Source organism: Rattus rattus, chromosome 4 (genome assembly GCF_011064425.1).
Source record: "Rattus rattus isolate New Zealand chromosome 4, Rrattus_CSIRO_v1, whole genome shotgun sequence".
Classification (NCBI taxonomy): Eukaryota; Metazoa; Chordata; class Mammalia; order Rodentia; family Muridae; genus Rattus; species Rattus rattus.
Genome location: NC_046157.1, coordinates 162,964,689 through 162,982,548, shown reverse-complemented (window position 1 = coordinate 162,982,548; position 17,860 = coordinate 162,964,689). Strand labels below are relative to the sequence as shown.

General features: G+C 49.2%; 1 protein-coding gene across 1 annotated transcript; it reads left to right on the top strand.

The window, feature by feature from the left end:
* Nucleotides 1–10,849: 10,849 nt before the first annotated feature.
* On the top strand, nucleotides 10,850–17,860 carry Rab17 (RAB17, member RAS oncogene family). The gene is made up of 5 exons (XM_032901606.1): nucleotides 10,850–11,029; nucleotides 15,236–15,387; nucleotides 16,356–16,481; nucleotides 17,169–17,262; nucleotides 17,432–17,860. The coding sequence occupies exons 1-5, from the start codon at nucleotides 10,873–10,875 to the stop codon at nucleotides 17,542–17,544; spliced, it is 642 nt and encodes a 213-aa protein (XP_032757497.1). The 5' UTR covers nucleotides 10,850–10,872; the 3' UTR covers nucleotides 17,545–17,860.

Genomic DNA, 17,860 nt, shown 5'->3' with positions numbered 1-17,860 from the left:
TGCTGGGATTGCCAGCGTGTGCCACCAAGCCTGGCATAGTTCTGACTTCTTTTGAAAGGCGAATGTGTGTCCTGAGAGTTATGTGCACGTTCATGTGACATGCTAACCTGGCATAGTGAGAATTCTTGTCAGTGCCCAAGGTTGATGAGCTGTCTGGAATTTCAAAAAGTAGCAGAACTCTATAAAAACAATGCTAATTATGTCCACACACAGGAATTACTAAGGAACCACTTTGTCTTGTTTCCATTGATAGCAGCAATAGCTCTAGTCACAATCTGAATTTTGGAGTTGTGGGTCCTCATCAATCCTGAGGTAGAGATTATCCCATGCAAGCCGAGAAGGACACATCCTTTGGTTCATAGAGACCTGTAACTTTCTCTCTCAGCAGGCAGCTTTCGGCACCTGAATGACTTAATCACACAGCCCAGCCAGGCAGACCTGGGGCCTGGTCAGGGAGTGAACAGACCGGTGTGTGGTAGGAGCTGACTGGTCCAACAGAGGGTCTTGCAGGAGAAGACCACCCAAGTGACTTTTAGTATGGGGTAACCCCAAACACAGAGAAGGAATACACCCCCAGATCTACTCAAATGTCTGGATTCTGGAAATGTCCCCCTCCTGGGAAATGTCCCCCTCCGGGTCCCCCCCGGGAGAGGATCAGATTGCTTGAAATCATCCGGAACACCAGTATACTCCTAGACACAAGCCCAGTGTTAATGGGGGAACCCGGACTGGAGATAGCAGAATCCTAGGAGGAGAATTTGGTGCCTACACCTCTTCCTGCTCAGAACTGTGATTCCATGGGCTTTGGTCTTCAAGTAAGGTCGTGTTACAGGAAAAAGATGAGGATGTGTTATTAAAGTCATTGGAACCCTTGTCAGGTGACCTGAGGTGAACAAAAAAAAAGACTGTGCTTGTTAGGCCTGTCTCTACCAGGCAAGCCCTCTGAGAGAGGTCAGAGAGGGCCTCTTCTGACGTTGAGAAGGTAGGGTGCTGTGTGAGAGCAGCCAATAAAAATGGGGTCTCAATACTTCCATCCCATGGAACTGTGGGTTCTGTCAACATCAGGTAAGCTCAGAAGAACTGTCCTGATTGCCTTATTTGTGTGGGAAGACCTGCCCCAGTCATGGGCAGCACCTTCTGGTGGCAGCCCGTATATAAAGGACACAGCAGTGGGAAGAGTTTTTGTCTTTTGCTCTACTGGCCTTCCCTCTTGTCGCTGAATTGACTCGTCTCCTTGTAGCTGTTTCCTCCACTGATGTCAGAACCAGCATTTCCAGCCTTCTGTTGTGGACTAGGCACCAGCAGTTCCCCCAGGAACCTTCCAGATTTGCAACACCACCCTGCAGATATACAGCTACCCAGCCTGGTGAACTGAGCAAATACTGGGTTGTTCGCCCCTCCAGAGAGAGACGGTCACAGTAGGGTTGTATCCCACTGTTGAGGCAGTCAGCCTCAAGGACCAAGGGCTCCTGGAGTCTCAGTCTTTCAGTGTGGTTCAGTGCCTGTTACTGTTTTTATGTAGGTTGACTTAATACATTCAACATGTATGTTCTTCCCACTGCTTCTTGTACGTGAGAATTTCTAGAAGGAAGCCAGCTACGAAGGCTGAGAGAGTGATCAAAACTGCAAAGATATGGGGGAGGTCGGGATGTTGCAGTTCTGGAGCCTGATTACAATTTATCTGGGATGATCTTTAATCTGAAAACAATCCAGTCATTGCTGGCCCACCTCTGCGTCAGACCTAACACCCTGCTACTAGGCAGGCTTAATATCCAGACGACAGCTAGAACACTTTGAAATATACCAACATGGAAGACCTCCATTGTCTACCCATCAGAGGGCTAAGAATGCCATCAGCTGAGACTCCCCCACCTTCCTGTAACTGTCCTCTTAATGTTTCTGCCAGCGCAGTTCAGAGTGGCCTTCATATAGGCTGGCGGGATGGCTCAGCAGTTCAGAGCACTGACTGCTCTTCCAGAGGTCCTGAGTTCAATCCCTGGCAACCACATGGTGGCACACGATCATCTGTAATGGGATCTGATGCCCTCTTCTGGTGTGTCTGAAGACAGTGATGGTGTACTCACATATGTAACACGAATTAATAAAAATTATTAATATTAAAAAAGAATTGCCTTCACTGACAATCTTCTTTGTTCAGTTATAAAACTTAAGGAAAATGCTTCCATGCTGTCAGACATGGATTGTAGTCTAAACCTATGGTCCCTGGACCAATGATTACTCCTGTCAATGATTTGGCTTCTGAATAAACTATCTCTTAATCCCTTTGAGGTGAGAACTGTGTGTTTTGTATCAACACTCTGTTCTTCTAGAGAAGTCTAACTAATAGAGCAAGTACTTCACCTTCTGGGCTACCCTCCTGGCCTTTTACCTGATATATTCTTGTTGGACAGAGGACAGATTACCTGTTGAAATGCATCACTGAGCTTAACAGACCTCTCCTGTCCCCCAACCCTAAAGCTAAGAATGCTTGCAGGTAATGTCTGTGTCCTGAGAAGGATTCCACTGCTCTGCTGCAGCCCACCTACCTGACGCTCCACCAACGTCACTGGCAAATGTTTTGACTCTGTAGCCGTAAAGTTCTCATTGCCTCTTTCATAGTGGAAGTGCCATCCAGGGTGACTTGTACATGTTTTCCTGGACTGAGTTGGTCTGGTTCCAAATAAACTTCATTTTTGCTTGTGTTTGATCATTGAGATAGGGTCTTACCCTTGATCCCAGGTTGTCTTAGGACTTGCTGCATAGTTCAAGCAGGCCTCAGACTCTTGCTGATGGGAAAAACGCAGTTCTCATCTCAAAGCGAATAAAACAAAATTCATTCTGAAGACAAATCGGAGTGACTGTGGCCTGGGAAACATGGAGCTAGGTGATCCCATGTTCCATGTTCTTATCTGAAAGCAGCTTCATGGTGTTTTTATAATGTGCTGGTTTGAATCAGAATGGCTACCACAGGCTCCTGGATTTGAATGCTTAGTCACCAGGGGGTGGAACTGTTTGAGAAGGATCAGGAGGTGTGGCCTTGTTGGGGGGAGTGTGTCATTGCAGGTGGACTTTGTGGTTTAAAAGGCTCACACCAGCCCCCGTGTCTCTTTCTGTCTGCTGCCAATGGTTCAGAAAATAAAGCTCTCTCAGCTTCTGCTCCAGCACCACTTCTGCCTGTTCCCTACCGTGTTGGTCATGAACTTACCTAGAGAAATTGTAAACACATCTCCACTATGCTTTCTTAATGAGTTGCCTTGGTCATGGTGTCTCTTCGCAGCAAGAAAACAGTATCTAAGAGAGTATCAGAACAAAGAGTGGTATAAATCAAGGCATTAAAAAACTAGATTGTTGGAAATATTAGAGAAACAGGTTAGGCCAGGATGGGAGAACCTTTGCCATAGGCCTCAGGTACTATTTGATGACATTCTTAGTTTTTAGGTAGGGGAACTTGGTGGTCTGCTAAGCAGATAGATTTCAAAGACTGTCTATCTATTAGTGATAAGTTTCAACACAGCAGTGGGCAAGGAGTGGCTACTCATAGAGATTAGAGCTAGCCTGAGGTAAGGTAATCAGCCTCTGGACTGGCAACATTCTAACCTCCCCACACCTCAGCAGAGCTGATCAATCAACCAGTCTTTACAGAGACAGCCTCTTTCTAGAAGAATTGTTCACAGTCTCCATCTTCTTGCCTTCTGCAAGTGTGATGTCTGCCTTTCCTTCCTTCAGAGCGGAGTTGCTGTTCTAAGTGGACACCGATAGGATCCAGACCAGGTCAGGTCATGACACCTGCCATAGCTCCTCCCTTTTCACAGGTATGACAGGCCCCTGTTCACAGGACTTTCCACAGATCTCTAGCAGAAGGGCACACCAAAGGGCCAGCTGTGGCAATGGTGATCACACATCTGCTTCCCCACAAGCTTCCTTGTATCCTGCAGGGGAGTCAGAGAGCCTAGCTGCTATGTTGAGAAACCCTCCTCCTCCTCAGAATCTATAACAGGGTTCTGACTGTGGGCCTAATTCCTCCTCAGAGCCCCACACCCACTCTCTGTCATATTACTATTGTCAGACTTGGGGGTACCCAACCTGTGTTGCAAGGCAGGTCCGGCAACCCATGTCTGTCTTCAGGGCACTGAAGCGAGATTGGAGTTTAAATACGGGGCCCAGGATAGTCACCTCTCTCCAATCAGTCTCAGACAAGGCGTGGCCCGGCCCACCACTGACCCGTCATTATTACCATATGAGAACTTCAGTGTCATATTGTAACATGGTCTCAGAATGCATGAAATCTCTTTCCAGGCGATGCACTCCCCAGTATGAGATTGCTGGGGAAATTCCCACTTCTTTGGGTTCACTGTTTCAACAGTCTGAGAGTCAAATTGAGAGCTACCTGTTACTCTGGTGCTCTGAGACTTGACCTCCCTTTAGAGTGCCCACCGTGCTGTTGTCTGTCTATCTGTCCATGCAATAAATAAACCCCTTTGACAACTCTCCCTTGACCCCTACAATCCACCTCAGTGTCCCTTTGAACTCAGGAGACCTTTGAGTCACTGTATTGTAACAGTACCTTTGCCAGCATAAACAGAAGAGGCCACGCCCACACATCTCTACCCAGCACAAGGACAGAAGCAGTGCTGACCGTCAATTTCACATCTTGGATGCCAATCTAGGCACAGGGAATCAGAGTCCTGTTCAGAGATGGAGTGAGGTTCTTAGTCTTCGAGGCCGTGGGGGCACCCAGCCATGTGGACAGGGAGTGTGCTCTGGAGGATAGGGTGACAAGAAGAAGGCCAGTGCCCTTTGTAGAAAAAACAGGTTCTTCAGGGAGTATTGGAAAGCCTCTTGGGAATCCAAGACAGCTGCACCCCCATTCACGGTGCTGAGTTTCCCATTGCCCTGCACTACTAATTCAGGTGAGTCCTGAGCACAGAGAAAACACGCTAGTTGCCTGGGTTGAGCACAGTAGGACTGATTTGCATCTTTCTTCAGCCTAGAGTTTCTCCTTCTGGGGATCTTCCAGCCCTATCCAGGCAATTACCTGCTCCAGGACATACCCATCCCAGGCTCTGGCCCCTGGCCCTGCCCACCTGGCAATGCCTTCCCAGACTGGAGATGTTTACATAAAGAGTTAAGAAGGGAGCTCGCATAACCAAAGAGCTGTTCTCTAAGTCTGTGATGTTTTCCGGTCTGAGGAGCTGGGATAGGTGAGACCTGGAAAGGGCTGAAATTCTGGGCTGCAACTAGGTAAGGCGGGTAGAGAATTGGAGTATGACTTCTAGCACACTTTGTCCCAGGTGATCACATGATCACGTGGGGACTTTGCACTGGAGTTTACGGAAAGAGAAGAGGCCTGCTGCTGCGCAGGCTGGGGCCTTGGTAGAACAGGGGGCCTGCCCACTTCCTTTGCTGGGCTGCTGGTGGCCAGTGTGCACGGCTCCTTCCGCCCTGCCCCTGGCAGGACTCTGACCACTCATCCAGCACCCAGGAGAAGCCTAGCCAGGGGAAGAAAGGGGAGCCAGCGGCCCTGTGGGATGATGGTCTGTAGAACTTTTTCAAAGTGAACAGGTGAGTCCTTTGTAAATTGTGCTGTGGTGTGTGTGTGTGTGTATGTGAGTGTGTGGGTGTGTGTGGGTATGCTGTGAGCATCTGTATGTGTGGGCTGTATGAGTGTGTGCTGTGAATGTGTGTGTGTGTGTGTTTATGCTATGAGCATGTTGTGTATGTGTGTGGTGTGTGTGTGTGTGTGCGCACACGCGTGTGTGCTGTGAATGTGTGTATGTGTGCTATGAGTGGGTATGTGCTGTGAACATGTGTGTGTGTGTGTGTGTGTGTGTTTGTGTTGTGGCATGTGTGTGGATGAGTGTAAATGCTGTGAACATGTGTGTGTGTCTGTGTGTCATGTGTGTGTGTGTTTTGGGTTCTCAGGACCTGAATCAGAGGCAGAGCTGAAACAGCAGACTCCTTGAGTTTGTTCGAAGTCAAGAGTGTTCTTGTTGGGACCACAGGTCGTATTCTGGGAAGGAAATTTCATCGAGTTTTCCTTGCAGAAAGTTCCAGTTAAGGGCTTTGCACATAAACAGCCAGTGCGAGGAGACGCCTTCGAAGGAATCCTTTCCAGGCGGCTGCAGAGGCTCAAGCAACGGCAGGGGAGCTGGGCAGTTTCTTCTAATTCTCTTCTAATCTGCGGCTTGGTTTTCTTCTCCTATCAAATGCCACGCTGTTCCCAAGTTCAGTGTTGGGAATGAACAGCCTGGGGGATCTGGGCGAGCAGGATGGGGGGCAGCCTCCTGGGGCTCCCCCCTTCCTTGACTGTTTTTCCTTAGGTGGAAGAGAGGCAGACTTGTGACTGCTGAAGAAGGGCCAAGTCAGGATGAGAAAGAGACTCCCAACGGCAACCTGGCAGCCACTCCCTTCAGAAAGATCTAGATTCTAGAGGAGGGGGACAGGTACAGATTTTCCAACTTTCTTTCCGAACAGAGGGCTTGGGCTGGCTGTTATTGAGAGCTTGAAACGCATAGTCACTCAAAAAGTATTATGAGAATGTCTGCAGTGGTCTTATCTATTACAGAGGGAAATGATTAATACCAGGAAAAAATTCAGTCAGGGGAATGAACCATCAAAGCGAGATAATTGCAGAAATCTGACAAAGCCATGTGGACCCTGCATTTGGTGTTAGGACCGTTAGGGCAAGTATATGATCACATTAAAGCTGAGGGGTTATTATTACTATTAATTACTAATTATTATTATTATATTGTTATTATTTTGAGATAGGTTCTTACTCTGTAGACCAGAATGAGGTGAAACTTATCCCTTGCTTAAGCATCCCTAGTGCTGGGATTATAGGCTTACAACAACTATTTGGAGGTGTAAAGGCAGAGTTGCCCTGTGTTATTCCTGAGGTATGTTCTACCATGATCAGCAGCTGGATGGAGCTAGTGCCTATGGGGATCCCTAGGAGCACAAAAACATCAGATTCCAGCCCTGGATTTCGTGTCTTTGCCTTGGGAAGTTTCTGGGCCTTTAGCATTGGTGCTAGGCCCTTAGACTTCCGGTTCAGCTTTTGCAGATGTCTTTGTGCAGGAGCAGGTCGGCCCAGGGAACTTACCCACTCTGCTTTTCTCTGGAGGGCTCTGGCAGCTGCACTCTTGACAGCTTTGCTTGAACCACATACAGGTTGGCCCCACAGTGACCCGTGAAGGTCCTTCAATGCCAGCCAGCAGCCCTGCCTCCCCTTCCGTAAGCACACCAGGCATGCTTCCAACAGGCATCAGGGTGTGACTGGCATGGGAGCCCCGGGGCAGAAAGCACACTGATCCAGATCCAGTTAGAATCTGTGGAGCCGCTTCCGGGTTCATTTGGGAGGTAGCGAGCACCGGCTGCTCCCTCCGTGGCTTCAGCGTCCTCAGTGGCTACGGCAAGCTCACTGAAGGAAATTCAGCTTTGGGGTGCTGGTGACAGCCCAGTGAGAAAGCTGAGCCACTGATCATACAGTGATTGGTTTACATGCAATCAAAAGCCAAGGTCGGTCCAATCAAGGGAGACAGGGAATGAGGCTCCATGATGGTGGGGCCTGCACTCTATGCTGTTGGCTGTTGGGGTTTGGACCCATGATGGAGGGGCTAGGGTGGCAGAGGTGATGTCAGGCAGGAAACTACTGCTGAAGAGAGTTCCAGTGACTCCTGTGGTAGGAAGAAATAGTTTTACTGTGGAAGGGGCCCGGCCTGTTTGCTGTGGAGTTGACGGATGGCCTTTGGCAGTGTCCCTCCTGGTCCCTGTTCAGGATTCTGAACTCTGGTTTGCCCTTAGGTTCAAAGGGCGGAGTCTCTGGGAGGAGGCTGCACATATCATCCCCAGAGGCGCCATCTCTCTGTCTCTGTCTCTCTCTGTTTAGCCATATATTTAAAAAACACAGGTGCTGGATAAAGTGTTCATCCTGCCCGTCCACCCTTCAGTCAATTATTCAGTTGATTAATCCATCCATCCATCCATCCATCCATCCATCCATCCATCCATCCATCCATCCATCCACCCACCCACCCATCCACCTACTATACACACCCATCCTTACACACCCATCCTTACACACTCATCCACTCCCCTTCTCACTCACCTCCACCTCTGCCCCTATGCACTCGTCCATCGACTTTCCGAATACCATCCGTGCACCCATAGATCTATTCACTCACCCGTGCACCCACCCGCTAACCCACCCATTGTGAGGTGTGCACTGAGCAGCTACTGTGCACTAGGTGGGCACTGTTGCCAGCCCTGAAGAAACACGGGCAACCCTAGGAGTGGCTTTTGAATGTAAACTTCAGGCTTTAGTTATCTGTATTTTAATTTATAGTCAATTAATGTTGTGTGATGTTGGGTGAACAGAGCTGTAAAAAGCTTGAAATGGACAACTTAGTTCGTTCGTTCGTTCGTTCGTTCTCTCTCTCTCTCTCTCTCTCTCTCTTTCTTTCTTTCTTTCTTTCTTTCTTTCTTTCTTTCTTTCTTTCTTTCTTTCTTTCTTTCTTGTGACCCTGCTCTGCGATCAATGCATGGGAGAAACTCTAGAGGTCCCTCTGGGGTGGGCCATGCTGTGCTGTTGGTCATTGTTGTGCTGCTGGCCTGAGGAACCCTGGAGCCTTCTCTCCTGGACCCCAGCTATTTCTCTCTAGAATAGCACCTTGGTATTAGGCCCGTGTGTGAGACCTGGTGCCTATGCTACATTCTTATCTTCTGTCACCACAGTCTCAAGTGTTCTGTTCCTGTCTGTCTTCCCTTTACCCCTTCTCTGTTCTCAGCCAGTCTTTCCCGCTGTGGTGGTGGTAGGGAAAGGCTCTATTTGAGAGTCTAGTTGCCCATAATGGGTGTACTCATTAATAAGGGGAAATCTCTTCCTAGATGTGGTCCAGATAATAAACACCAGGGATAATACCCCGATCTCACCATTTTTCATTCCCTTCATGACGTGGCAGACTCAGGGGCTCCAATGACTGTGAACGTAAAACAGAGACAACCAGATATTGTCTTACTTCTGTGGGACTTGCACACCACACTTGAAGACATTCTCGTCCCGTTACGGTCTCTATGAGATCAGATCTCTGTCCTGAACCACAACCCTGCACAGAGCTCACAGGGATCTATGCAGTCATGTCAGTCAGCACAGGGGGATTCTCGGCAATATGCTGGGGCACACGGAACCTCATGTCTGCACACATGGTTTGTAAGGAAGAGAGCACATGGATCTCTGGGGCTTTCCTTTGGGAGCTTGGGAGTTCCTGTGAGAGTGAGCACTGGGCACACAGCCCGGCTCCAGTGTGATGTGTGCCTGGAAGCTACCGTCACTGACAGCAGGGTTTCCATGTTGATACTGAGCTCTGGGTTCTGAGGTGTTAGAGACAACAGAAGGAATGAGGTGTGAAAGGTCCTGGTTACATAGATATCTCTCTCTCCTTCCCTTCTTCCTCCCCCCCCCCTCCTCCCTTTCCTCCTGCTTCCTTCCCTTGATTTTCACCTCCTTGTTTGATGGAGTCTTACTGTGTAGACTCCAATGTGCGATCCTCCTGCTTCAGCCTCTGGCTGGGATTATAGGTGTGCCCCCACCCTCCTGGCCCTAGGAAGATTACACACCTCCCACTGCAGAGCTTGAGGAAAAAAGAACTGCTGAATCTTGAGAAGCCTTGGCTGATGCTGCGGGAAGAGAGCAACACCTCCCTGGGGTCTGGAAGGTCTGGGCTGTGGATGAGGTTGGCTTTTGTTTTCAAAAATCCCTTCCTTATGGCTTGAGGGAATTTTCCCGGGAACAATTTGGAAACACCAAGTTTAATCCAGGAACAACTGAGAGGTGCCCAGGTGCTTTGGACCTCTGTTGGGTGGCTTGCAATAAACAGGTTTGTAAGCAGTGAGAAACAGGGCAGTGAATTAGGATAAAGACCTGCACGATGCTGGTGCAGGCGGTTGTAGAGAGGTTCAGAGCTCCTTGTCACCCATTAAACGGTTTCTTCTGTTCGTCCCAGTTTACAGATGGGGAGCTGGGGCTGGGGTACAGAGTGGAGCAGGTGTTGGGCAGGACCTCTTGCTTGGATCTCTGATCAACAGGTCTGCATTCTACCTAGGAAGCAGCCTGTATGTGTGTGTGTGTGTGTGTGTGTGTGTGTGTGTGTGTGTGTGTATGTGCTGTGTATATATGCTGTGTATATATGTGGTGTGTGTATGTGGTGTGCATGTATGTGGTATGTGTGTATGTGCTGTGTGTGTGGTATATGTAGTGTGTGCTGTGTGTACATATGTGTGGTATGTGTTTATATATGTGGTGTTTGTGTGTATGAGGGTTGTGTGATATATGTGTGTGCTATGTATGCGTGTGTGGTATGTGTGAGATGTATGTGTGTGGGGTATATGTGTATATGTATGTATGTGTATGTGTGTTATAAGTATATATATATATATGTCCTGTGTGTTTGTATGTGGTATGTGTGTACATGTGGTATGTATATGTATATGTGTGCATGTGTGTGGGTGGTGTGTGTATATATGGTGTATGTGTGTGTATGTGGTGTGTGTATGTGTGTGTGTGTGGTGTGTGTGTGGTATATGTGTATGTGTGTATGAGGTGTGTGTATTTGTGTGTGGTATGTGTGTATATGTGGTATATGTGTGTGGTGTGTGTGTATATGTGGTATGTGTCTGTATGTGTGTGTGGTGTGTGTCTGTATGTGTTTGTGCTATATTGTGTATGTGTGTATGCATGTTTGTATGTGGTATGTGTGTACATATGGTGTGTATGTATGTATATGTGTGTGTGTGTGTGTGTGTTAGACTCACTGAGGTGATTTGACCACAGGTTTTCCACTCACCTCTGTCTCCTGTGGTTGTTTGCAGGTCATGGCACAGGCTGGCGGGCTGCCACAGGCCAGTCCTTCTTCTGGCCAGCCCTATGTGAGCAAGCTGGTTCTGCTTGGAAGCAGTTCTGTGGGCAAGACCAGCCTGGCCCTCCGGTACATGAAGCAGGACTTCAGCAACATCTTGCCAACTGTGGGGTGTAAGTGAGGAGAGAGAGCCCTGGTAGGGGCAGATGGGGATGTGGTCTGCCTCAGGATGGCCCCTGCCCTGCAGCCCAAGACTGGATATGCCCGATGGCAGGGAGGGGCTAGGTGTTCATCAAGGGCAGGGAGGCACACTCTTCTGGAAATGCACATAAACCACCTTCCTAGGGCTCAGGGCTCAGGTTAGGGTCAGGTTTCCTCCCACCTGGCATTTGTGAGTGTGTAGACACAGGGGCAGGGTCTCTGTTCCTAGAAGGCTTGAGTATGGAGGCCTGGCAGTGAGGTCCGGGATGCTATAAGGGAAGAGAGAGAAAACAACTGTGTGTGTGCTTGCTTATGAGTGTGTGTGTATGTATGTATGTACGCCTGCATGTATGTATGCATGTATATATGTATGCATGTATGTGTGTGTATATATGTATAGACACATGTATGTATTTGAGACAAGGGCTCACTATGTAACTCAGGCTGGCCTAGAACCCTCCATTCTCATGTCTCTGCTTCCCTTGTGCTATGATGACGAGCACTTGCTACCACACACAGCATGTTTTAATTTAGAGCAAGGACAGATTAGAGAGTGACCCCTACGCCATGCCTGTCGTTTTTGTTATACCCATCACGGTTTCTCCCTAAATGGATGCTCCTCCTGCTTCTAGACATCTTGCCCTGATTTTTCCCCCAATCTCAGAAGTGACAGAAAGCTTTGTCCTCAGTGGACTTGAGACTTGGGCCTCTCCTGTCATGCTCCATTTTATTATGTGTCCGTCCATTTCCCCCCAAAACTCAGCCTCAGGGATGGCCAATCTGTGCAGACTGGTCTAGTGAGGGTAAATGCTCCCTTCTCTCCAGGAAGGCTCAGTTCTGTGTTGTATAAACATCTCAACCCTGGTTAATGGTTCCTGTGTGCCCTGCCCTTGAACCTCTGCTGGGATTTGAGAACTCAGCCATCATGTTTAAACTGGAAAAGAAAGACAAGGGAGAGCAAGAATGTATGTGAAGAAAGTAGGCCTGAGCTTTACACCGTGTTTCACCTCCCCTTCTTCTCTCCCTCCCAGCGTTCTCTTCTTCTCTGTGTGTACTTAGGACGTGTGCACATATATGCATGGGTGCATGCCCACATAGAGGGAACAGGAGGATGTCTGGTGTCCTGCTCTATCTCTCTCTACCACATCCTCTTGATAAAGGGTCTCTCACTGCCCCTGGAGCTAGGCTGGCAGTAAGAGATACTATCTGCCCCCAGCCTGCACCTCCAATACTGAGATTACAGGACAGCATGAGGTTATGCCTTGCTTTTTATATGTGCTAGGACTTGAACTTGGTCCTCATACCTGTGGCAGAAAATACTCTTACCAGAAAATATCTTCCCAGCCTTTAAGAGAATGTCTATCAGAATATTCCCGAATGGCTCCAGAGGCAGAAGCATGATCCAAAGTGAGAAAGAACAGACCAGAGTGTAGGTTAAACAACCCACGTTGCTATGGCAATGAGTCTAGAGCGGTGCAAAGAAGAAAGAGGAAGTAGAAGTTGATACGACAGACCTGGCACTGTATGTGCTTTCTCATGAGGTTTCTTACAAACACTACTAGGTCATATTAAACAGGAGAAAATGAGATATTTATTGGAGGTTAAATGAGTAATTAAGGACCACAAAGCTGAGAGGGACCTATGTCCAAGGCCACCTGCACAGAATGGTGGCTGCATCAGGTGGCCACTGCCCAGCAGGTGCCATTGGAAATGTGAGTCCCCTTTCCTACTGTCCACACAAAGGCTGCTGCTTTATGTGAAAAAGCAACTTAGACTTCAAACTCGTGGACTCTCAACTTGTCTACTCAGCCTGTGCCGGGATCGGCCAAGATGCTGCCCCAATTTATAGGGAGAATACATACTTTCCTAGAAGGTTCTGTCCAGCCCTGTCTCTGCTGTTTCCAAAGTGGATGGAAAGGTGTCCCCAGAGATGACCAAGCCCTAGGTCACAGAGCCTGTAAATCATGATGCCTGCTATGGAGATGAGGCCACTTTGGCCTTGGCTTCTCCAAATTCCGTGACCGTTATCCTCCAGAGAAGAGGCAAGGGCTCAGGATTCCTGAGGAGAGGCAGGTGCTACATAATTTAATTTCTGTTGCTGTGGTGAAACACTAGGACCAAGGCGACTTGCAGTGGGGAGGGGTTCACCTGGCTTGCACTTCTAGATCGTAATCCGTGACTGAAGGACTCAGACAGGAACCGGAGGCAGGAACCACGGAGGTGCCGCCCATGGTTTGCTCTCTGGCTCCACTCGGGCTCCTGCACAGCTTCCCTTCTTTCTTCAAAACTATTTTATTTTATAATTTACACATATGGTATTTTGCCAGCATGTGTGTCTGTGCACCACATGTATGTGGAGCTTGTGGAGGTCAGAAGATGGTGTTGAAGACTTGGAGTTAAGCATGGCTGTTAGCTACCATGTGGACCCTGGGAATCAAACTCTGGGCAGTGCTGTTAAGCCCTGAGCCATCTCTCCAGCCCCTCAGCTTGCCTGCTTAGACAGCCCAGACCCTCCCGCTTAGGGATAGTGGTCTCACAGTGGGCTGGGCTCTTCCAAGTCAATCATCAGCTGAGACAATCCCTTACAGACGTGACCACAGGGTAGTATGATCTGGACAGTCCCTCAGTTGAGACTCTTTCAAATAACTCTAGGCTGTGCCAGGTTGACAGTTGAGGCTAACCAGGGCGTCAGGTGAGGCCAGAGGCCAGACTGAGGTGGTAAGTCCGCAGCTGAGGAACACCAAAGATGGCCGGAGTCTCTGGAAGTTGGAGAGAGGTGGGGCAGGTTCTCTCTCAGATCCCTTAGAAGGAGCTAACCTTGCTCACAGCTTGACCTGGGGCTTCTGGTTTCTAGAGGTTTCCAGAACTGAAAGAATGTATTTCCTGTTTTTTTTTTTTTTTTTGGTTTTTTTTTTCGGAGCTGGGGGCCGAACCCAGGGCCTTGCCCTTCCTAGGCAAGCACTCTACCACTGAGCTAAATCCCCAACCCCGTATTTCCTGTTTTAAGGCACTCCGTGGCCACTTGTTATACTTATGCACTGTCCTTGAGCTGGAAGTTTTATTTCATACGTGGAGGTCTGTTTGCCAGTTGGTTCCAAATCCACCCTGGGTCTGTGTAGGGAAGTGGCTGTGGGTGAAGCCCTTGGTCTCTGCTGACCCTTCATGTCCTGGGCTCCCTGACTGTCCCTGGCTTCTAGTGTCCTACTAGTTCACACACTTAAAACAGAAGTTGTTGGGACCATAAAAACTATTTTAAAATTTATTTAAAAATTTATTTGAGATCACATTAGGGCAGAGAGATGAACCATCAGTTAAGAACACAAACTGCTTTTCCTGAAGACCTGAGTTCTGTTCCCAGCGCCCACATTAGACAGCTCATAACCATCTGTAGCTCTGGCCCCAGAGGACGCCATGCTCTCTTCTTGTCTTCATAGGCACTGCACGAATGTGCCCAAACCCCACCCCACAGCTACACCTACACACATAATTAAAAATAGGAATTCAATAGTGGGAAGCAAAGTTCAAGGAAAAATATCTTCAGGGTAGAGGTGGATTGTGTAGGTGGTACCTGGAGTCAGTCTTTGTGACTCGGTTAAGGGGGTGCCTGAATGAGGAAGGGAACCCCGGGGGGGTGCACAGAACATTCAGGGGAAGGTAGAAACACTGCAGGCGCTCCCATGGCTAACACATGCAGAATTAAGTAACTCATGAGAGATTTCTAGGTGCAGAAGGGAGGACGGCATCAGAGGAGTGAGCGAGGGAGGGAGCTGAGAAGAGTGGCTTCTGATGACTGAGGGTAGCTTCAGAATGGGACAGGTGGCTGAGTGGTCAGTGTGCCAGAGGGACTGAGGCACAAGAATTCTCAGAGCTCAGTGGCACTAGTGGACATTGTAGAGACTTGACAGATCACTCATTCCTGGAGGTCCACCCCATGTCATCCTTGAATCGGGGTCTTATACTTCATCCCAAGAGTTTAGCATCAGCCCAAGGAGACATGAAACAGATTTCCAGCTGCACTTCGCTTTATAGGGAAGCTCCAGTTTTATTCGTTCAGCCTCTGTCAGCATGTGCTTAGCTACCTCTCGGTGAGCTGCTGAGCATAGACTGGGATGACACACTAGGAGCCCCAGATGACCACCTTATCCCGAGCAAACACTCTCTCGGTCTCCTTATTTCAGGTGCCTTCTTCACAAAGGTGGTGGACTTGGGTTCCTCGTCTCTGAAGCTTGAGATCTGGGACACAGCCGGCCAGGAGAAGTACCACAGCGTCTGCCACCTCTACTTCCGGGGAGCTAATGCTGCGCTCCTTGTTTATGACATCACTAGGAAGGTAGGGTCACTTCCCACCTCCTTGCCCAGGCAACTATATGTTTACAGACTTCTATAGGGGCCACTGGCAAGGAAACTGGACTGGAGCCTTGGTTTATAGTAATTACTACATCAATCGAAGGGGCCAGGGAGCCCGAGCTGCTTATCTCATACAGAGAGTCCTCTTGGCCACCCCTCACACCCAAAGCCGGGCTGTTTCTCTGCAATCTCCTGGTACACTCCTTACACACACAGCACTGCCATCGATGGTTCTAGTGTGCTGAGAGATGGTAAAGGGATGTTTCAGAGCCAGCCTACCTCCGCAAGCCATATAGCATGTGTCACCAGGGGTTGCAGAACACTGAGCATGCGTGGAATTGATACAGAAGTACTGGACTCGCGTGCCCAAGTGTGTCCAACCTGGTCTAAGACAGGGAGAGCTTGCTGTCCCAGGACCTCTCACAGGAGGCAGGGAAGTGGGGACTAGTCATATTGGGTAGGAGGCAAGAAGGGTAGCAGGTACAAGAGGTCCCGGATAAAAGATTGCAGTAGATCCAAAAAGTATGGGTTGGGCACAGGTCCAGGGGTGTGGAGAGATGGGAGCCCATATCAGCCTTGATGCCAGGGGTCAGGAGACAGGTCCCAAAGGACACAGGGTCAAGCCCCTCATCTGGCCAATGAGGAGCTACAGTTAGGAAGTGGGTTTGGGGAGATAACAAACTCTCCTGACAAAATGGTGTCCGGAGTGGAGCTCATGACCCCAAACTGCCTGTGGCATCCACGTTCCTGACTCTCTGGTGTGCTGCCTGACTGCACAGCCATCCCTTGGCAGGGCCAGCCCATCCTGCATACCCTCCCAGGGGACCAGAGTGGCCCCTTGGCATTGCATTCTGGAACAAGGTCTTGATGTGGCTATGAATCCACAAGGGAGCTTTGCTCTTCTGGTTCATCAGGGAGAACCCCAGCATGGTTTCTGTTCTGTCTCTTTAGGATTCCTTTCACAAGGCCCAGCAGTGGCTGGAGGACCTGGAGAAGGAGTTCCATCCAGGAGAGGTGGTGGTGATGCTGGTCGGCAACAAAACGGATCTCGGCGAGGAGCGGGAAGTGACCTTCCAGGTGCTATGTGGTGGCAGGCAGCAGGAGGGAGTTCTTGTCTTTGTGAACTCAGGGGCTTTTGAGACCTTGAAACACACGCACGCACACACACACACACACACACACACACACACACACACACACGCACGTGCACACGCACATTCACAATATACACCCCTGTGCCTGAGGTACTCACAAACCCACCCACATACTTGCCCTTGTGTGTACACCTATGATCCTTCTACCTACATATATGCTCATACCTTCTAAGCACACATGCTCACACATGTGCATAGTCATTCTTCATGAATATACATTAATGAGCACACACATGTGCTTCCAAAGTCACACATGCTAATATCTCCACATGTAAACCCCCGTGCACTTGTGTGCAGAAATGCACAAAGATTGCATCTTAGATCCTCTTAGAAATTCATGTAGGAGGTGTATGTACACATATGTACAGAGGGTGTGTGTATATCAGTAGTCTGTGTGAAGAATATGTGCACATACGTGTGACCCACCACAACTAGTCTTTTTTCTACTGTTTTGAGGCAAGGTCCTATGTGTTCAAGGCTGGCCTTGAACTCATAATCCTTCAACCTCATCTTCCTGAGTGCTGGGATTATAGGTGTATTCCCATTTCTTGTGAGTCAGCCACATGCCTTTGGAGAGACTCCCATTAAACGCATGGACCTTTTCCTTCAGGAAGGAAAAGAGTTTGCAGAGAGCAAAAGCCTGCTGTTCATGGAATCCTCTGCCAAGCTGAACTACCAGGTATCCGAGATCTTCAACACCATTGGTGAGTTGTGGCCTCCACAGGAAGGTGGGAGCTGCTATGCCTCCTCTCTTTGTCTTCTTCTGGTGTCTTTGGGGGCAGGGAGGGGCGTGAGGAAGACTAATAGGGAGTGCTTGGGCTAGGGTTCTGGGTGATGAGGTTCCCTCTCCAGTAAAGCCCCTGTTTTCCACAGCCCAGGAGCTGCTACAGAGAGCGGGAGATGGGCAGAGCAGCAGCCCACAGGAGGGTGAGGCCGTGGTTCTGAACCAGGGACCTACAGTCAGGCCGCGCCAGTGCTGTGCATGACAGCCGCTGCCACTGCAGGAGAGCGAGTGGAGGATATCTCAGCCTGTGCTTCCGAGGGTCTCCAGCCCAAGCTACATCTTCAAGAGTCTGCTGGCTCTTTGTCCATTCATGTTCTCTGTCGAAGATGGCTTATGGGTGAGCTCTGGAGGCTACCAGGAGTTGCTTTCCTTTGTAATAACCGCTTGCCAAAGCTGATGGGAACTGTCTCGGGGAGGATCCAGGGTCGAATGGCTTCCAGAAGACTGTCAGCCCTACCTTACCAGATACACAGATACCTGAATGCTCTGAGCCAAGTGTGCCTGCCCCGCCTGGGCTG

Excerpts from the sequence above, each read along its gene's own strand:
- Rab17 (XM_032901606.1), top strand. The coding sequence starts at position 10,873 with ATGGCACAGGCTGGCGGGCTGCCACAGGCCAGTCCTTCTTCTGGCCAG. Across the intron at positions 15,388-16,355 it reads TTTATGACATCACTAGGAAG|GATTCCTTTCACAAGGCCCA; the intron begins GTAGGGTCACTT and ends CTGTCTCTTTAG. Across the intron at positions 16,482-17,168 it reads AGCGGGAAGTGACCTTCCAG|GAAGGAAAAGAGTTTGCAGA; the intron begins GTGCTATGTGGT and ends CTTTTCCTTCAG.